Raw genomic sequence first — 14,936 nt, 5'->3', positions numbered from 1 at the left:
TTAATGTAAGTTTATTCGCACTGAAACAAACAAACCACAAAAAGCCAGCGACGAGCAGCTATTCCTGGGCGCTCCACCGAGCAGAGGTGCAGAACCTCCGAGCCTCACCACATGCCAGGAACGCATCACTCCAACTCGGAAAACGACAGCGCAGGTAACCAATCGGCGTCCGGAGCCCACCCACACCCTTCAATGAAACGGGTGTGGAGGCGGGCTCGTGGATATCTAAAGGCTCGGGCTTGGTTTCACAGCGTCGCCTGCTCTCGTCCCATTGGCGCAGGTGATCCAACTCAGGATGCGAGTGGAGAGCGGAGGAGAGGGGAAGAGAGAGGGGGAAGCGCCGATGGAAAAGTGTCCAGGGCTCGGTTAACAAGAAGACAAGGATACCGGCCCGCTTCAGTTTGTCCTGGGGCACCCGGCGATGAGAGATTCACCGAAAGGGGCACTTTGAGATATGATGAGATTTATTTCTGGTCGGCAATAGTACTATGATTTGGTATGTGGCCACTTTGATAGCAAGTGTATTCAGCACCCGAGGAACGGCCGCTCAAGGTGAGTCGAAGTGCAGTGTGTGTGTCTTTGCTCAAGTTTTCACTTTGGCACGTTCAAACTATGAAACGGCTTTTTATGCTTTTCTTATTAGCTCACTCTGACTGTGTCGGCTCTATGGGAAAATGTCAAAACAAGTTCATACGTGTGTTCATCACCTGAGTGGGTAAAGGATAAGGGACCGGTCCACCGTTAAAAGAAAAAAAAAGGAGGAGGATAAAACCTGGTTTAAACATGCTTATTCCTGCCGTAATGTATCTCGGGAATTTGTGGTTATCATTGATAAATGGCACTGCCGAAGTTGTGACGTTTTTGGCTCCAGAGTGACAGATTTTGCAGTCTATTTGGGTTGGCATATTCCTCCCGAGACGCGTGAGTTTGGGCTCTCGCAGCTGTAGCAGCCTGTCTCACTGAGCTCCAGTCTGCAGCTGCTGAAATCTGAAGGCAGATGTGATTAGTATGGTGCGCTGGTGTAGATGTCATTATAATGCTATGAATGGATTAACCTCTTCCTGGGGAGCGGCTGAAGCTCAGTTGTGGCGGACATTGTCCGCTAGAGGGAGAACTTTGACATTTAGGGGAATTCACACGGTTGTCGTCACTCTTCAGGCTGCTTTTCACGCACTAATGACAAGTTGTGATGACTTCAGATTTCTTGGCTTGTTGACGTCATGGGTGAAAGATCATAACCTTTCCATGGGGCGCTGAGGGACGTCTTCTGAGAGGGTTAAGTGTAGCTGTTACCAAGCTTTATATTCAGAGAGCACATGAGTGTAGGAGGCAGTCTTTTGGTCAAAAAAGGACAAAAAACAGTGAAAAATTATAATTTTCTTAAAGCTAAGTTGACATATTGCTACAGTTTGTTCTGCCTTATCAGCGCTCCAAAGCTTGAGAGTATTCACATAGCACATTGTTACTGTTTGTTCAGTCTGATCAACTCTCCAAAGCTCAAAAGTATCCACATAGCTGTCTGTGAACCAGTTAATTAATTGTCTGAGCTTTAATTCTATATGGCATCATTTCCTTGCCACATATAATTCAGTGGTCTGAAAGTGTGTCATGGAGTCTGAGTCTGTCTCACATCAATGATGTCATGCACAGGGAGGGATATGGCAGGCAAGCAAAGCTGCAATAGCGCTTTAACCTTAAAAATCCCCCACTCATCTTGGAGAGAGAGGAGAGATGCAGGCGACTGGGACAGCATATGTGCTTCGGCATGATTAAATGATAAGGAAGGGATTCTGTCAGCGAGCTGTCCACCACTGTGTTTCAGACTTTTGACACAACAGACACTTGCAGGTTTTTTATTATGTTTATTTTTGCTCACATCATTCTGGCATGTGAGACAGGGCTCCGCTAGCTCCACTGCAAACAGTTATGTAATATGCAGCCTAAAAAGGATACACTTAAGCATCGCCTGCCAAAGGAAGGAGACTTAGAGCGATGTTTTTAAGCGGCTTCCCCAAGCTATTCAATGTCTGGGACAGCTGGCGACTTGTAGAAGGAGGAGCGATGGTGACTGGACTCGCGTTTTGTAAAGACGTCCCCCTTAGGAAGTCTGTCAGGTTATGCATCTGATCCTTGTGCTGTGACGGAGCTCTGCAGCATCCATTTTTGAGCACACAGGCACACTCACTGAGACAAACGGCCCAGCTGGTAGAAGCGGCGCAGGGCAGCATCCTTGCATCAGAGCGCTGCTGTCCCAAGCTGGCGGCTGGCAAGTGGCTCGACTTTCGCCATGTGATAACCTTGGACTTGAACCATTCTCCCTCTCTTTCTCTCCAGCCTTCCTTCCTCTTATTTCATCCTTCCCTTCCCAACATTCTCCCTCCTCTCACTTATCCTGTCTGACTCAGGTTCTCGTCGCCTCCTCTTCCTGCTTTCTCTCTGTACATTTGCCCTGTCGTCTTCCTCTTCCATGCACTCAGATGAACTCGCTCCCCTCCAGGTTTCTAGAGGTCTCTCTCAGCATGGCCGGGTAGCCGAGGGATAGCAACATGGTGGGTTGTGTTAATGGAGGCTCAGGGCACCCTCTGCAGCGACTGTCTGCTGTCATTCACACACACACACACACCATATGCACACATGTCAACGTTCTACTATCCCCTTGGGGAGCAGTGTGTCTTTAACCAGGATCTGAACATATGCCAACTAACAGGCTGTCTCCCCCAGACTAAGTGAACTAATTATAAATAAGCTGTGTGATAAATGCCACTCAATTGCTACATAAATACACACATGCTACGACATGCCAAGAGGGCTGGATAGGAGGTGGGAAGTAGGGGCTGTTTGCTTTGTAAAAAGAGAATTTCCCTGTGCAGTTTTTACCACTTCATGTAATATTCAATTTCACTCATACGTTGATTACTGTGTGCTATTTCAAGCCTTGAGGAGCATTACTGTAGACATGACCTATGTGTAAATAACAGAAGAAGGATGTTGTGCATCCTTAAAGTGCTTGAAAACTTAACCTTAAAAAGAGGCAGCCAACCCTTATCCTACTCCTCACCCTGACCCTAGGTGTGACCTAGGTACTTAGATGCCCCTTTTCTATGACATCATACCCATCATACTCTGAAACAGAGTGTTTAGAGCAGTCTGAAGCTCGTGCTTAAGATCCACAGGGATGCATGCATTCATGGTAAAAATTTTGATAGTGTCGCCACTGCCGAAAGTAATTTTCCATTAATTTGAAACGTAAAAAGTAAAAAACAAATCAAAAAAGTGAGACAAAGACAAAGTTTGTGCCACTGCTAAAGCTTTTAGCCACAGCTACACACTGAGCTAAAATTTGAAACTTTGTTATTTGCTCATGTTTAATATGAGCATCTGTCAATTGAGCAGGACACACATGAGAAAAAAAATAAGGAGAAGCGTAATAGGTCCACTTTTAAGAATGCTTTCATCATTTTTCATGATCTGTGTAGACTGGTTCTAACTCTGATGTGTTTGTGCTCTGTTCAGTTCTTTTGGACTGCTGAGAAAATAAACAGTGTGACCCAATAAACCCACAAACACAGAGACTTGGTTCAGTTTACATTTGGCTTAAAAACTAAGTAAATAAGCCAGCTGCTTTTGCAATAAGCATCCGGGTTATTTTAGCATGAATGTACCGTTGGTGAATCCTGAGGTAGCAATAATTAGCACTTATACACAGTGTATCACTGTAAGTGCTAAATGAATATGAAGATCTTAACGTGATCAGTCAGTAGCAGTTGAAAATGTCTGTGTTTGTGTCCTCTGTGTGCTCTGTCAAGTCATTAAGTCCACTAAAAATACAGCGTGAGCCCACAGTAATAATAGCACAACAATCCTGCCCAAGACGTCTCTTTTTCCTTGCATCGGTACCTGTTTGTCATTCTTCAGAACCTGTAATGGATTTGGAGTCTACAGTAATAACATAGTAATAAAGCTCTTAATCACATATCTAGTTGTGCAGGCACCCGTAGAACTTTTTTTATTCATCTTTCTCCATCTCCTGCATTTTTCTTCTGGTCTTTTGTCTCGATCCTTGAATTGGGCAGAGATAGTCAACCCCAGAATGGTTTGTAAAAAAGTTGTGAAAATTGGTGCAATTGCCAATGGATGATATCCTCAGGGATGGATGTGTGGCGAAGTGATTGGCTGTGGCTCACCACCATTTTTCATGTAATTTCCAGTTAATGGCAATCATTATTATGATATTTATAAATAATTGAATCTTCATCACTGTAGTTTCATGTTGCTCAGATACCTGCTCTCTTTGAAAGGAACTTGTCCAACAATCACACTGATCATCTTCTTCAACCTTCAAACAGTAGAACCAGAAGTATGTTTCTGTCTTCTAGTTTGATTTTAAAATCGAATGCACATTTGCAGAGATGCTTATTATAACTGTTGGTCTGTCGGGAAAAAAAGGAGCAAGCTAGGTCAATTTCATGACTGTTTAGTTGATGCTCTTCCACTTATGCTCTGCTATGCTAAACGTAAGTTTTTCATCATCTTACACTGATCTGTAAATGTCTCTTTGTGAAGTGAGAATTAAACTCGTAGTATGTATGCATGCTAGTAAGCGAGCGATGTCGTGCTTTTTGTTTGAGGCAAACATGATAGTGGGTGTAAAGCGCTCCCTTAACTACTGTTGCATCACCCCCATGTCAAGGGTCTCAATGATTGGAACCCACTCAGGGGGACAACAGGAGGAGTGAGTGATTGCTGTTGTGTGTCACCATCACATCGGAGTGTGATAATGTGAGAAAAAGTAATGGACATAGTATGCTTTTTTTTTTTAATGGTCCCAGTTAGTATATCCACATGGAAACACATGGAAAAGCAAACAAATCTTAAAATTAAGGCTTCAAGTTTAAATTAGGGCAAATTTTAGTCATGATCACAATTTTGGCTTCACGTAATCAATATGATCGAGCAACAATGAAAATGTGTGCTCTGCCAATAGAATGCAAAGCAAAAGCAAGTCATGCGCTCCCTCAATCACTGCCTGATGATGTGCCTGCATGTGCCAATCACAGCTGTCCCTGCACCCTGCAGTGTGAAGTTTTCTGGGCTGTCTCTGTGAGTACCACTGTACAAAAGAAAAAAATCAAATGCCTGGGACAGCAGAAGGTAAAGAGCTTTTTCCTCAAAAAGGATCATCTTCCATTGTTTGAAAATACTTTGAATATTTAGAAGTGATGTTACCCAAGAAAAAAAACCATCCACCTCACAAAGATACAAATCACCAACACAATCACATTCCACTTGACCAAAGATGTGTGTCCAATAAACATAAAGAGTGATGAAGGTTTGCAGCCTGAATAACCCTGAGCCGTGTGGAAGAAATAAAGGAGGATCCAAACGCAGGCACTTGTAAAGGTGTGAGGGTGGTTTATTAAACACAAAATAAAAATGGGCAAACGGCAAAAGGAACAGAAGGCTATCTAAACTGAGAACGACTAAACTAGTGGACACAAACCAGGACATGAACATGAAGGAGGATGAGCAGCGGAGAATGACGACGGACAGCAGGGAAAACACACGAGTGAGACATGGTGGATACACAGATGGACCAGCAACTACAATGACAGAAGACGCGATTTAAATACACACAGAGAAACACAGGGAGATTACACACAGGTGGTGGACACAGCAGGGAGTAATTAACGAGACGAGACAAGGGAGGTAAAACTGAACACACTCACATGAGACGCAGACCTTCACAATAAAACAGGAAACAAGAAAACACTACACAAGGACGCAGACACGACACTGAGAGACAGACAGAATATAACACATGGAACTCAATGCTAAACATGAGACACAACCAAAGAACAATCCATAAACATGAATAAAAAGAACATAGAATTCAAATAATAACCAACAAATCACAAAGGTAACAAAACGATCATTCATGAGCAAACCAAAACATAATAAACTTGGAACGCCGGGTTGAACCGACCCAGAACCGTGACACCTTTGTTACGCCGCAGTTTGCCAAACCTGCTGGGGGTTTCCCATGAAGTCTTTCTTCTACACTCAGCTTTTTTTTCATTCGCTATGTGTTTATACAGTACACCACTGCATTTAATAAATAGTCATTATTAATCTCTGGCTCGCTTCTCGTTTTTCCACCGCTGTGAATTGGGAGTTTTTCCTTCTCGCTGTTTCCAAAGCTCTTGCTCATAGGGGGTCATCTGGTCTGCACCAGCTGTTCTCAGTCAAATCTTGCAGGATGCATATATAGAGGCCTCTATGGTAGATTCAGTGAAATGAGATTCATCTGGGCCTAAGTTGTGTTACTGACTGAGTGATGTTGTCAGAGCATGTGTATTTTGGGCAAAACTGAGCTGGCACAGAGCGCTGCTGCCTAATTAATTGAACTCACAAACTTTCCTGGTATCCCAGTTTTTTGATGATCCCTACAGTATGATCACTTAATGAGCAGTCTCGCTGTAAGTGGGTGGCTGCTTGGCAAAAATAAAGCTGCTGACCAAGAAATGGGAGACTCGTGTCTCATTTGCAGCGTGAATTTAAATCCTGCGGGTGTTCAGCATTTTCTAATTGAAGGACTTGTGTTTTCTGAGTGGGCTGAGAGTTGCTTTTCATTAGGAATGCTCAGATCCAACCTCTTATTGATCCGATTACTGATGTTAATGACCTAATTTCTACACATGCAGTATAAATTGATAGATCACCTGTTCGCATCTTTTCTTATTGTTGGCATTATAAACAGCTTCTTTCATTTATGCAATGTACACTCTAAATACAGAATTTTAGAGTCACATCGAAAAGGGTGAAATATGAATTTACTCTATATTAATAGTCCAGCAAACTAGTTAGTAAATTACTTAATGCAGAGAGTTCTGAGACATAGCGGTGGGCATCACAGACTCAAAACCAAAAGCAGGGGCATTTTCCATCCTTTTCCAATGAGCTACTGTCAGTGATGACATGCTTCCTAACTGAAAGTGTGAATTTCCTGAAACAAGGTGCCAACAGCAGCATCATTCAGTAATAGTGACATAGCATTATATCCCATGACACAGCATAAGTCAAATAGTGTTTACAAATATCCTAGTTAGTGTTTTCCCTGTAAAATGTGAGTAAAAGTATAATATAACTCCTTAACACTTTAACAATAACTAAAGCGCTCTAACCATGTAACTATGCAGGAGCTGCATTTGGGTTGCGCATCATCAGCTGCATGTATTTCCTCCTCGCTAGCCTGGTAGTACTCAACAGTGTTTTTGCCTCAAGTGGTGAAAAAAGCTTGTTGTCTCCACATTTAGCAGCAGCAGTTGTCTTGTATATTTTGTAAAGCATTGTGCGTTATTGGTGGTTGCTGAAGTGGATCCCTTTTTAAGTAATAAATCATCATAGCAAAAGCTGATACGGGACTCTCAGACGTGCCGAGGCTTGAGTTGTTGTAATGCACACCAGGGAATACAAATGCATGGTGTTGCTATAGCAATGATATCACGATATGACACTTTTATATCACATAAAAATGTATACTATAATGTGTATTACTGCAGGGATATGATATGGCACAGCCCAGCTGAGAGGACTGTAACCTACATGTCAAAATAAGGCCCTATGTGTCATTTTAGGTCAGTTTTTACCTGAATATTTGTTGCTTCACTGTGCTCATCAATGCATGGCACAGTCAGGTTTGCCTCCACAGTACTGCATGTTAACAATGTAGCAAAAGGGAAAAGCAAAGGTACATGCAAACAATTATAGCTGAAGTGGGAAACTGAGATGATATCTTTTTCAAGGCTTTTGTGTTATTTTAAAGCTTTAATATGGTAGCAAAGATATGGAGTCATGGAACGGGAACAGAAGCTTCAGAAAGTCTTTGAAGCAAACATTTAGTTTCTTTGAGCCAAATCTCAGTGTGGTTTCATCTTTGCACCCAGATTCATTCTGAAGGCTAGACTCAGCAGTATGGTAAAGTACATGACTGTTTTCTTTTCTTTCTTTCTTTTTTTTTAACACAGAATTCTCTTAGCAAATAAATTTGCTTATAAAACGTTTGGCCACCACTATTTGACTTTAATCAATTCATCAAAATTCCAATTGCTGTCATTTTCAGGATCTTGAGAAAAGGTCCTGTAAGTTGCCCGCATGGTATACTTCCTGCAACAAGGCTAAAGGCTAATAAATGGTTAGTGAGGACTGTATGAGGCATACAGTGTAAATTAAAATGTACATGTATGCTCTTGTTTTGAATATTTTTTCCCAGTGTGCCCATTATTCAACAAAGGAACAATTCATAAATCATCGTCTTGCATCTTTTTCAGCATTATGTACTGGGTCTATATCAATATGGGTGTCAGTCTCAGAGAGGCCAATAATAGCTGATAATAGTAATTCACCAGTATGTGAATGTAGGTGTGAGTCAGAAGATGCACAGACTGAGCTGTGTGCATGAAAATGGCTCTCTGATGCTAAACACTCAACTTTCTAAAGGTCATGCATCCTGTTAAAATGAGAATGTATCTTAGTTTGAATCCTCTTGCATAAAAAAAGACGCAGTTTAAAGTTGGCACTTGTCAGTGGATATTTTTAGACTGAATTTTCTGCCTGCCAGCTTCATGTCGAGTTAATGTTCTCAGGCATGTGGTCGTACTCTTTGAAGCTGGATCATTGTCACTCTGGTTTACAGCTATGGACTACCCCCTTGTAAACTTTATCCAGCATTTATTTAAATGTTAGTTTGGCTAGGATGAAAGCAGGTTTTCCTTCTTCATCTTGAACTGAAACACAATAGTAAGAAATACTAATCACATTATTAGGTCCCTGTGATGCCAAAGACCTATAGGATACTGCAAAAGAAATCACATCAGGAGTTTTTCAGTGGAGTTGCCTGTACATGTAAGTCCATCCATCTATCCATCTTCTTCCGCTTTATCCGGGGCCGGGTCGCGGGGGCAGCAGCCTAAGCAGAGAAGCCCAGACCTCCCTCTCCCCAGCCACCTCCTACAGCTTATACGGGGGAACACCAAGGCGTTCCCAGGCCAGCCGAGAGATGTAATCTCTCCAGTGTGTCCTGGGTCTGCCCCGGGGCCTCCTCCTGGTGGGACATGCCCGGAACACCTCACCCAGGAGGCGCCCAGAAAGCATCCTTGTCAGATGCCCGAACCACCTCAGCTGGCTCCTTTCAATGTGGAGCAGCAGCTGCTCTACTCTGAGCCCCTCCCGGATGGCCGAACTTCTCACCCTATCTCTAAGGGAGAGGCCAGCCACCCTTCGGAGGAAGCTCATTTCCGCCGCTTGTATCCGCGATCTCGTTCTTTCGGTCACTACCCACAGCTCGTGGCCATAGGTGAGGGTAGGGACGTAGATCGACCGGTAAATTGAGAGCTTCGCTTTTACCAAGACTGTACATGTAAGTAATGCATAAAAAATGTATTATGCCACCACCCAGTATCACAGCTTCCCTAAATTAACAGCTTTGGTATGTTTATTTTTCTATAATGGTAAATTGATCCGTTTGTTTAAACTCCTTAATTAATTTGAATTAATTATAATTATTGTTGTTATCAAGTGCTTTTTAAATTTACTGTTTAAAAAAAAGCTGATAAAATAGTATAGCAATATAATTATTTTTGATGAAGTGCAATCTAACGCAGCTCATGGTGAGATTTTTTATAAACTCTAACTTTAAATCGCATTCTGTTTCACGTGTAAATGCACTGAGCTGCTACTATTTGATTGGTTTATGGTTAATGGGCAGTTGATCAGGTGCACAGGTCTAATAAAGTGGCGGACATGCACAGTATATTGTGCTTTCACCACATACAGACACCTTTCATTTACATAGAGCTTAATGGAAAGTAGCACTCTTGTTGCTTGGGGCAAATGGCACACTTCATAAAAGTCACCAACCTTTAGATGTCAATCAGCTTGTTATTTGGGCCAAGGAGCAGTGACTGACAGCTGCCGTCGTTCCCCCTGAGCTCCCAGCAGCTTCCATTTGGGTTCAGTGAACCCGTCCACTGAGGGTACACAGCCACACGAACTGATGGAAAAGATTGTGCGCTTTATGTGTAGTTGTAAATCGTTTCAGATCCCTGTCAGGTTTGCAGTATGTAAGCAGAACCTCCAGTGCAAGGACAGCACATTTCTGTTTCAGCTCAGTTATCAAAGAAAAGCACCTGATAAACTGACAAATAAAAATAAAAATCAACCCAAAATATTTTAGTTTAGTTCATTTTTGTCTATTCAGTGCAGACACAGTATCAGTGAGACATGAGAGAAGTGGAGCACAGGACAGAAAACACTTTGGGACAAATTTGGCTTCATTTTTGTGCAGTGTATACAGTCTATGGGATAAATAGGCAGAAGTTAATATAATTCATCTTTGGTTTTAGATGAATAAAACTTTATGAACTGTCAAAGACATCCAAGAAGGACCTGTATCCCCCAAATATACATTTACCTGCAGAGAAACTCAGATATCAATATAGTTATCAAGTTTGCCATGATTTTAGGGAGACTGAACTGGGAATGTTTCATATGCACACACTAGTGTTGACTTTCACACCTTTAGTAGCTTTAATAAGCTTGGAATACGTTTATAGTGCTGAAATTGGGACAGGAACAGCTGATTTTCTCTCAGGCTCAGCTGCAAGTGTTTTTCTATTGCACTTGGATTTGTGTGTCCCGTCACTCAGTGTCCTGGGTTTACCACTAATTCTATGTGGGGGATGACAGAGTTTGCTTATCTAGTATTGACTTCCTGTATAATGTTAACTATATATCACTCCTGAAAGAAGCTTGAAAGCTGGCAGAGAAGGATGTTTGAGTCCATTGGCGTAGTTCATAAAATAAAGACACTATCTCACTAAATGTTGTTTGACTCCCACAATGATAACTGCTCTGTTTCACTCCAGACATGCTCCCTTCTAAGTACCTCACAGGTACTCCTCAGATGTGTGACAATAAAAGAAAGTATGGCTATCACAGATAAGCTTGCGCGTGGTATACTGTTCATGATAAAGCTTTTGACTTGGAGCAGCTTTGTAGCACATCTCTGAAAGCCATTGTTCTCCTGTATGTGCACTGAATACACTGTACCAGTGTCTTCTTGCTGACTCATCTTAAAGCTGTCCTGCTAATAATTACCACAGTTCTTCTGCTGCAGTCACGGTACACAAAGTGAGCAATCACAATATACTGCCACTGACCCTTTTGCACGGGATCGTTGGATAAAAACACGAGTACACAACTTGGTATTGGTTTAGTTGTGTGCTATATTTAGAACATGTTCACCACTTCACTTGAACTCAGGTTATTACGTGCCACCAGGCTGAAATTTTTACAAAGCTTGGACTTTCTTTGTTTATTGTTGTTAGTCATTAGTCATTTATGTAGCTTTGTGTGACTTGTGGATCCAGACTAACAAATAAAAAACAACACAAAGTAGACTGTCCTGTTTTCTGTCACTTAAATATTAGTTGATTAATTAAATATATTTATATTTGTATGAACACAAAGCTAACAGCACAGAGCAAAGATGAAAACCAGCACAAAGAGACTTTGAAGCGATTGCCGCAGTGATTCTGCTGCAGCAACATGAACAAGTAGAAACAGAGTCTGCAGCCTGACTTCTCATCCGTTTGTTAGCTGTTGAAGTTCAGGGTTTGGCTGCTGAGCTTTGGCCTGCATCCACTCAGCTAACCTCACTCTGGGTTTTAGCATAGCATGAGTATAATGTGGTTGTTTTTGTTCTGGATACACGTTTGTGCAATAAAATGTAAAAAAAGAAAAGAAAGAAAAAAAGACTGTGCCAATATTCCTCCTCAGACACAAGAAATAAAATCAGCCAATTGTAGGAACTGAAATACTCAGAACCAGTTCTTTACAAAAACCGGTTCTGACCCTTACCAGTTTCATTAGATGGTTTATTTTACCAAAAGATTCAGGCAGTCTCGGAGGCTTGTGTCACTGTCACTGTGGACACACCAATCATTTCTGTGGAAAGACCTTAGCATCAATCTACCACCATCTTTATTCGGGGGTTTCGGTACCTGACAGCAGAAATGATGAAGCCCATCAGATGAAGGGGAAAGACACCTTTTGTCTGATAGGTGAAAGTCGTCTTTCCCTTTGATGAAGCAGTGCTGTGGATTGATTTGAACTTCCTCAGGTGTCCTTCTGCTTGGAGGACTGAAATAAATGTATACCAAAACCGTGGCCGTACACATACCTATCAAAGTGAATTTTCCAACCGCCAATCAAATCACAAGACGGCGTAAAATCAAATTAACTGCCCTACATTGGAGGTGTTCTTGGTCTCTCTTCCTCCTACTTTGCTGGGGACTTTGCTGTCTGCAGACTTTCATTTTCTTTTTTCTGTTATGTCCCTGAGATTATAGGCGTCATTAGCGCTTTGTCCACAGCTGCATGAGTTTGCAGTGGGGTATATGGATGGGCAGATGTACACAGTATAAGGGAGCTCCTGATGGGCAAAAGAACCGTTTTGTTATCAGTGTGTTTTGAGACACTTTGAAAGACAAAGTTTGGGAGCAGAAAAATGAGACCTGCCTCACAAAGTGGATTACAAGTTTTCTCTGTAGCCATCAAGACATTACATAGTTGTCTCTTGCAAACCTGTCACATCCTTCAGCCTCATAAGGTTACTGTGACACTCCACTAAATGATCCTGACAATGTTTAATGTTTGTAATCAATGCATTTTGCGAGGAAAGCCTTCACTTGAGTTAACACTGTTTTTCCTGATCTGCTTAGAGATCTCAGTGTGCATGGTGCACTGGTTCTTTACCTTACACCCCCTGCTAGTTTTACAGACACAAACTTGTGTATGCTGTGAGGGAGAGGAAGTGGTTAGATGGATGAGTGGATAACTTCTACTCATTTTATCAGACAGAGCAGTGCGGCTCATTTGAAGTCAAATACTGTATAGTGTGTTTCTCTGAAAATAAGCTGAATATCAGTGCTGATTTGGAACGGAGCATGTCTAAAAACCATCCTTCATACCAATCCCATTTTCATTTGGGGGCTTTTTATTGCAGCAGTGTGGTTTTTGGTAATGGCTTCCTGCTAACATACATCTTGGTGAGTCCGTATACTTTCTCTGAATCCTGTACTCCATATCACATTTGCCCACCCCCACCATCCTGGCTTCCTCCCCTGTCTCATTTTACAGCGTGGCCTACTGATGCAGCACAGTCAGCTTCCTCCACGCTGACTTCTCTAGACCCATTAAACATTTATTGGATAGGGCCATAAGATACCTCAGTTGTGCTGCCTCACATCTTCACCCTGATACTTATGTGCATTCTAGAGGCATTATTTGACATGGGCCCTGTATAAAATGTATATAACAGGCAAACTGACTACATGCTAGATATGACACGTGACACATCAGCCCTTCACTGCTCCATGGCAACAGTGTTGGTGTATATGGATTGATGGAACTTGACGTGGATCCAAAAAACAAATCAGTAGCTGTAAAATTCAAGATGTAGTTCTCAATTGAAGCAAACTGCTGTTCTGCCTTTCTGGAGTTTTTCCTTCCCACTTTTGCCCAGTGGCTGGTCCGATTGTTGGGTCTTTACCCAAACAACTTGCCTCTTTGATCTTCTGTAGAGGTGAAACATTTCTTCCCATCACAGTCAAATCATTTAAGAAACAATTCTCTCACAGACTGGATCAATCAAGAGCTCTCACAAGATGCTTTGTGTTGATTACTAAAATATAGTACACAACGCAAGGGCAGCTCGGAGAGATGGTCGTCCTTTATTATACCGTTCATTCATATGCAGAGATTGAAAGAATGAAAGGCAGTGAGCTTTTTAGAGAGATGGAGAGAAGAGCTACCTGTGTGCAGAGCAGTGAGAGAACCCTCTGGACCTAAGGTGGGCAGGGAATAGCTGTCATGTCTAAATAGAGACATATAAAGCAGCTGGCACTGTATCTCCTCTACCACCAGACAAAATGTGTTTACTGTGAACATTTGATGGGCACGTTTCGCAGACAATGCAGGATTTGTTTGCTGCATCTTTCAGGAATCCTGGATTATTATCTAACTGGAGTAGGTTGTTGCAAATGTTGTATTTGTATTTTTCCTAAATTATCCATTCATAATTTTTGTGTGTAAAATCACAAGACTAAGGGAAAGAAAAAGTTAAAGGTGATTCTTACAGTGATCCTAATGACACGACCTTGTCAGAGCAGCGACAGCCACGCATAACTGCTGAGTAAGCAGGTGCACACATGTGAAGGAGCGACACAGGTGAACAAACTGGAGCTTTAAGCTGGCATTTCGGCAGCTGTACATGAGTACCGTCTATGTGTGGGGGAAATGTTTTCACTTATCTGATGTATCGCAGGGATTATGGAAGTATATGAGATCACACTATTTTTTTTTTTAATTGGTAGTGAGTGCTTTTATTTAAATCTTGCCCTTAACTACTTCTTGGCAAGCGTGCTGCTAGCGTCAGTTTCCAGTATGTGGGTCAGCTCAGTGTAATTAAGACAGTCAACATCTGAAACAGATGATGAGACCCAATGTACTCCAGTGGTGTTGTCATCATAGCAGGCCATGTAATGTTGAGCTTGAAAGTCTGTTTTTGCCTTAATGTGTGTTTTTGATTGTAAAAGAGTTTATTTCAGTGATTTGGTTCAATGTAATGTAGCACAACATCACTGTAGTGCTATCTGGATGCTATGAAACTAATTACTAATTGTTTGGTGGGTCAGACAGAAGAGTGGGTTGTATATATACACACAGCAAGAGGAAGCAGTTTAGATAAATATTTAACTTGTTTAAGCTCTGGAATAAACAAACTTGTTACCGAGCAGATTTTCAACTGCTTTGGTTGTCTCCTGCTTTGACTCCTAACACAGACTTTTGTAGGTTTCAGTTACGATACGGGTCCTGAC

At 41.9% G+C, this 14,936-nt stretch overlaps 1 protein-coding gene across 5 annotated transcripts in view; it reads left to right on the top strand.

Annotated features, from left to right (window-relative positions):
• Positions 1–230: 230 nt before the first annotated feature.
• igsf9bb (immunoglobulin superfamily, member 9Bb) overlaps positions 231–14,936 on the top strand; it is a 142,827-nt gene continuing 128,121 nt past the window's right edge. For 3 of the 5 annotated variants that reach the window (XM_026183245.1, XM_026183243.1, XM_026183244.1), the window contains exon 1: positions 232–552. In XM_026183245.1, the coding sequence (XP_026039030.1) occupies positions 489–552 (64 nt within the window). In that variant the 5' untranslated portion in view covers positions 232–488. Of the gene's footprint in view, positions 553–14,936 lie in introns of all 5 variants that reach the window. The other 2 variants (XM_026183242.1, XM_026183246.1) reach the window with 1 other exon arrangement.

Source organism: Astatotilapia calliptera, chromosome 10 (genome assembly GCF_900246225.1).
Source record: "Astatotilapia calliptera chromosome 10, fAstCal1.2, whole genome shotgun sequence".
NCBI classification, from domain to species: Eukaryota; Metazoa; Chordata; class Actinopteri; order Cichliformes; family Cichlidae; genus Astatotilapia; species Astatotilapia calliptera.
This window is presented reverse-complemented; position numbering and strand designations above follow the sequence as displayed.